Here is a 6,465-nt window from a genome sequence, read left to right on the forward strand (position 1 = left end):
ACTAAACAAAAACTCACACAATATAAAACTATCATCTTAAACACTATTTAGCAAGTTTAGTATGAAACATGCATTCAAGTAGCTGCTAGCCTTAAACTGAGCGATTATTAAAAAACCTACACATACTAAAGCCATCATTAATTGTAAGACTATTTGTGTGTGTACATAAATTATTAAAAAAACAGCTAAATTATTAATTAAATAAGACCTTGCTTTGATAAGACCGTTTTTTTTTACAATATCGAAATATGGTGCCTTTACCTTAGTAAATTAAATTTGTTATTTTTTCGCCTTTTCCGCATTTTTTTTCGAATTTTCTCACCGTTTAAACCTTCCCTGGACTTCTACGAATACTTCAAGACTAAAAAAAGCCAAATCGGTTCAGCCGTTTTCGAGTTTTAGTGAGACTAACGAACAGCATTTCATTTTTATATATATAGATTCTTATTTGTTCTCAGGTAGCGATGCAACTCCGAAGATGGTTCGGAAACCCGAAATCAAGTAGAAAAAACGGAAACTGAACTAAAATAGTATTGCCGAGTGTGGCAGCAAGAGTCGCAACGCAGTTGTCACTTTGGTCGTTTTAAAATGCGGCAACATATCGTGTATATTTTTATCTCTATTTTCAGTGAGATTTTAGTTTCACATCAAACTGTCTATGATTATGAGACTTCTGCTGGAGATGGAGAAGCTTTGAACCCATTCAGAGACATTCCGCCTAAGCCTTTAGGTGAGGCAGATTTCGAAAAATTTACAAGTATACCTAATGCTACCTCTAGAAAAGAGGTTCCATTACCTCAAGGGGCTTTCTTTGATTTTCTCTCAGATATCAGTAACGCAATTTTATCACCAAAATTTAAAAAAGAAAAAATTGGTCCTTATTTTAAAATACTGAGCAATTGCCTCGAAGGCTTGGGAACAGATTATCTACAAAAAAAATGGATAAGCAGATTCCGAAGAAAGTTGATAAAATACAAAAATTTAAATAAAAACACGCTGAAAAGAAAAGTGCTTAAGTTTTTGAAGTTCATATCTGATGGTAGGCCGTATAAAAATAAATATTTTAGAGCTATGAATTCTATATACAAAATGAATCATGTCATAAAAATGGACGACTATGTCTACGAACTCAAAAGATACGGAATGGGTAAGACTGAACACATAGGACAGAAAACAAGAGACGTGTTCGAAATTGTGGTGTTTGGAACATATCACAAACAACGCTATAGAGTCAAATATGATATCGAGTTGCATTTCAAAACGGCCGTACTAGAGTTTTGGGAAGAAAGACTTAATTTATCTGCTTTTAATTTCACAACCCGTAGACCGTGGAATTGAACGTTGAACTTAATCGTCCGTTAAAGTTTTTATCAGTATTCGAGTAAAAAGTATTACCTATTGAAAATATGATTACCACATACATATTGTTATTTTTTACGTTTTCTCTACGGTGTGGCACTCCCGTGAGTATTAGAGGACTGACGGACAATCAACCCGGTAATCCGTTTCTGTCAGAATACGGTTCTGTCGCAAGGTCCGATGTAGACAGTGAAGGTATTTTTGAAAGGTTCGTAAGAAACTATCTATTTATGTTGTCTACTGCTTTTTCCCCAAAGATCTCTTTCGTGTGTTTTAGACGTGGATCCACGTTCGAAAAATCTTTACCCTCGTGTGCCTAAGCGTGGATCCACGTCCAAAACTAACAAACTTTTTAAATGCGATTTTGTTCTCTATTCTTTGGACTTTTGGGTAAATTTTTTTTTGCAACGAAAACGTACTGAATGAATCTGTCACGGGCGGCCATTAGACTGAATGGATTTCGTCATGGGAATGGGATCGACAAGTAAAAACAAGTGCATTCTGGTGACACGTGCGACCGGTGAAATTCCTTTTGTGTGATTCTCACGAAAATAAACAACTGTAAGTATTCTTGTCTATTTTGCTTTTGTTTATATTATGTAGAACATAAAACAATTGAAAATAAATGTATTATTAACTTGATTTGTGATATTTCTACGATCAAATCTCTCGCGATGTTTTTTCTGTCAATGTTTTGATTTTCTTATCGATTTATATTTGCATCTATCTTAAAAAAATGTCGTTATTATATATCATTATAAAGGAAATTTCATTAACTTTCGAATTGCATAAAGGTTTTAGTACATTTTTTATCAGAATATGAAAAATAATTGACATTTTCTAAGGTCATGCAAAATGCACGCACACATTCTCATAATAGGGCTTGCATTTACGTGACGCAGATGACGCAATCGAATGGCGTCATGTTACGTCAGTCTTGATGTTTTTGTACAGTATGTTGTTTTGTTTGAATCCATTGATATATTGAACTATATATTATAATTGCAGTGTAAACTGTATATAGCGACAATGAAATAAATTGCGCATTTTATGGCGTTATTGACACTTGTTATTAAATAAATGGAATGAGATGGAATGGAATGAAACGAGATGAAAAAAAACAATATTATTTTACTATTTCAATATTTTTTACTAATAAACGATACTATACATGCTCATGATATAAAAAAAAAAAAAATAACTGGTGTTGTTAATCGATTTCGCTCACGTAAAACTACTAGCGTTTCATATGGTTTCGTCCAAGTTTTCGTAACTATTTTTCTGCACACGGTTTTTCTCGCGTATCTATCTTAACTTTATAATATTATAAAAGCGAAAGCAATAAATATCAGAAAGTATCAATAAGTCATTAGTGGTTTTCTCTTCTTTTAGGAATTCATCATGGTTGTGGTCCTGGATCTTGACCGGTTTTTGCATAAACGCGACTATATTTCTTGCTATAAAGGAGAGTGTATGTGGCCATGGGAGGAAACCCATTTCTTGCGGGAAAATATTTGTCATATTTGCCACACGGAAGTTAATAACTCCATAAGGCACTTCCGTGTCATCATGAGTAGAAATACAATTCGTCGGCTTCTACTATCAAATTTTTTCTGGTGCAAATGTGGTTATAGTGTATATGATCACTATCCCCCAGACGAATGTTGCTCATAAATTCTTAATTTTAATTTGATTCTTTTTTTAAATTCATTGATCAGATCATTCCAAGAAGAATATGTTTTTATTTTCAAAAATAAAATTGATTTCTTAATCAAATTAACTCATTTTCTCTACGTGGACACAAGAAGGTACTAGGCAAGATCTACGTCGTCCAATAAACTATTAAATGGCATAATTGACTAACTGGTACAGATTTTTTTTTTTATTTCTTTCATTCTGTCATCATTGAAATAAATAAATAAATAAAAAACTAATCTATCCTAAATAACCGTAGGTAATGGAGCCAGACCGAATTATTGACGACGTCGGGCTTCCCGAAGCCAGCACTTCAAAAAGTGTGGTATGCTGCTAATAAATATTTGTATCAAATATTTTTGTTAATCAGGGAATTCTAACAAGTAAATATTTTTTTCAATTTTCATCTTTGTAGGGTACCGGAAGACATTTTCCCGATGACGACGATTATGATTGGCAGCCTAATCAAAGGCCTCATGACCTTGATATGTCTTATTCCGAGGTAGATATTTAACAATTTTTTTTTACTTTTTATTTTTAGAGTTTTGCACGCATTCTCCCTCTGATTAATTATAAATGAATATGATTATATTTGTCACATTATCAAAAAGAATTATCATAAATGGCAATTTACTCTTGTAGATACTCAGTGGGCCATTAGGCGAGGAGCTAAGAGTGGATTCGGGCAGTGAGGAAGAGGAGGAACCTATGTCGCTGGAGGAGCTTCGAGCTATCCTGGAAGAGACAGCCGAAGATGTTGAGGAAGATCCCGAAGAACACGAGAGGCTGTCTGAATCTTTCAATTGGTCAAGCGATTATAGTACATTTAGAGGTCAACCGGAAGTTTATTCCCAGGCAGGCGAGCGAGGTCCCAATATTAAGGAAACAGATCCTCTGAAGCTATTCACTCATGTTTGGGATCACGATATAATGAACAGTATTGTGGCACAGACCAACGAGTATGCCTGGCAAACGATAGCGCAAGCATCCGAGTTACCGGACGGTATCTCGGCGCATTCTCGATTAAATGATTGGGTAGAAACCACTACTGATGAGCTGTACAAGCTCTTTGCGGTGATGATTTTTATGTCGCTGATGGTCGCAGGACGTGTGAGTGAATACTGGAGCACGGGTACCCTGGCCATGCCAGGTTTTCGTAAACTTATGAGTATAAAACGGTACTGGCTACTCATGCGTTTCCTGCACTTTGTCGATAACAATACTATCAGTGTTCATGGTTCCGATCGTAAAGTTGCTAAGATACAACCCATCATTGACCATTGTAATAAAAAGTTTAATAGCATGTACACGCCTCGCAGAGAAATAAGCATTGACGAATCGTTGCTGCTTTTTAAAGGACGCTTGAGTTGGATTCAGTGTATCCGTACAAAAGCAGCACGGTTTGGTATCAAATTTTATGAACTTTGCGAGGCGGTTACAGGCTATTTGCTCAAATTTGAGGTTTACACGGGGAAAAAAATATCCACAGACAGGGGACTCTGCGGAGGACTCCTTGTATGGCTTTACGAGCGCAAGTGCGAAAGTGGTGCTAAGGCTCATGCAAAGATTCCTCAACAAAGGTCACTGTCTTGTAATGGATAACTTTTATAATTCAGTTACTTTGACACGATTTTTAAAGTTGAATAAGACCGATGTCATCGGAACTCTGAACAGGCGAAGAATGGGGACACCGAGGGACATACAAATTCTCAACGAAAGGAAACTTCAAAAAGCAGCAGTGGTAAGTAGACACTGTGGTGACGTATCTGTCTTATCCTGGAAAGACGTTAAATTAGTAACCACAGTGTCGACTTACCACAATGCGGACATGTTGCCTGGAAGAAGAGCAGGACAACAAATATTGAAGCCTGTGGTTGTGCACGACTACAATAAGTACATGGGCGGTGTAGATTTAAAAGATCAAATGCTGTCCATGTACTTAATGGAACGCAAAAGGGGGATGAAATGGTACTTGAAAGTGTTCAAACGGCTAATAAATGTTAGCATTTTGAACATTTTTATCATACATCGCGAGAACAGCACAAATCCCCTCAGCCACAGGCAATTCAGATATAAATTGGCGGAGCAACTGGCTCAGAAATACCCAAATTTGACCTTATCTCGGCTAATAAATCCTCCTGCTCTTCTCCGCTTAGATGGTGATAATCACTTTCCAATCTATGCAGATTCTTTAGAAGATCGAGCGGGGAGCAAAAGAAACAAAATTAAAAGAAACCGCTGCGTTCGTTGCTCCTTAAAAAAAATACGGAAAGAAGTTAACACCGTTTGCCAGAAGTGTCAGAAGTTCCTTTGTCTCGGTCAATGTTGGATTGAATACCACACTCTCGAAAATTTATAAAATTTTGTCGCTAATGTAGGTATAACTAACATCGTGCCACAAAAAAACCCGACTACGGAAAAAAGCATCTGAAAAGTATGAAACAAGAATATATTCCAGAATCAACGAAATACGGTATAGTGAGCATCTCCAGGTTATGGCCGTATTCGCATGCCGTTATGATTTATGCGTGCTTATTTAAGTGCTTACAATGGCATGCGACTACGGCCATAACCTGGAGATGCTCACTACCGTATTTCGTTGATTCTGGAATATATTCTTGTTTCATACTTTTCAGATGCTTTTTTCCGTAGTCGGGTTTTAGTTTTATAACTTTTATTTTTATTTTTCTCTTTTTGGTGGCTTGTGACAATTACTCAAACTTCACGTTCAGGACAAATACCGTGTCTAGAGCATTTCCAAATAATACGGTCAACACACAAGAGATGGCGCTAGCAGGTCGAACAATTTCTAATTATTCAATCTTTGCTATTTTATTTTTTATTTATTTTAAGTAATATTTGTAATGCCAAATGGTATTTCAATACTCATTGAATCAAAACTAATGCAAGTACGTTATTTGTGAAGAAATCAATTTATTTAGTGCAACTTTTTCTGTCTCATCGGCTTTTTTTTTAAAGTAGCCTATTTTTTATAGAAAAAACTAGCCTATGACACTCCTGGTGTTAAGACGAATCAATCGACACCTCATTTGTCAAAATCTGATGAGTACTTTTTGAGCTACGGTCTAACAACCGATTCAGATACATACATACATACATAGGGGTGTCAAACTCATTACCCTTCCTTTTTCCGTAAAGTGGTCATTTTTATTCTATGGTTATTGTCATTATTTAGAAAATTATCCTTTTCCTAGAAATTTTTCCTTTATTTTTATTGTCTTTTTAAGTATTTTTGTTTCCATTGCTTCAATTATAAATTTTGCAAGATCAGATTTTGAATAGAAGGAGGCGACGTAAATTATAATTGATCTTGAAAAATTCAGAAGGAATGGAAACGAAAAGATTTAAAAAGACAATAAAAAGAAAAAAGAAAGGAAATTTTTTTAGATT

The 6,465-nt window shown here is 35.5% G+C and overlaps 1 protein-coding gene across 2 annotated transcripts; it reads left to right on the forward strand.

Moving 5' to 3' along the window:
* Positions 1–1,624: 1,624 nt before the first annotated feature.
* Positions 1,625–5,318, forward strand: LOC113506782 (piggyBac transposable element-derived protein 4-like). 2 transcript variants are annotated; one of them, XM_026889619.1, is made up of 5 exons: positions 1,625–1,920; positions 2,752–3,225; positions 3,314–3,379; positions 3,470–3,556; positions 3,697–5,318. In XM_026889619.1, the coding sequence occupies exons 3-5, from the start codon at positions 3,317–3,319 to the stop codon at positions 4,654–4,656; spliced, it is 1,110 nt and encodes a 369-aa protein (XP_026745420.1). In that variant the 5' UTR covers positions 1,625–1,920; positions 2,752–3,225; positions 3,314–3,316; the 3' UTR covers positions 4,657–5,318. The 2 variants fall into 2 exon arrangements, with proteins under 2 accessions (XP_026745420.1, XP_026745421.1); XM_026889620.1 differs by lacking the exon at positions 2,752–3,225.
* The last annotated feature ends 1,147 nt before the right edge of the window (positions 5,319–6,465 follow it).

This window comes from Trichoplusia ni (assembly GCF_003590095.1).
Source record: "Trichoplusia ni isolate ovarian cell line Hi5 chromosome 25 unlocalized genomic scaffold, tn1 tig00000124_group24, whole genome shotgun sequence".
NCBI lineage: Eukaryota > Metazoa > Arthropoda > Insecta > Lepidoptera > Noctuidae > Trichoplusia > Trichoplusia ni.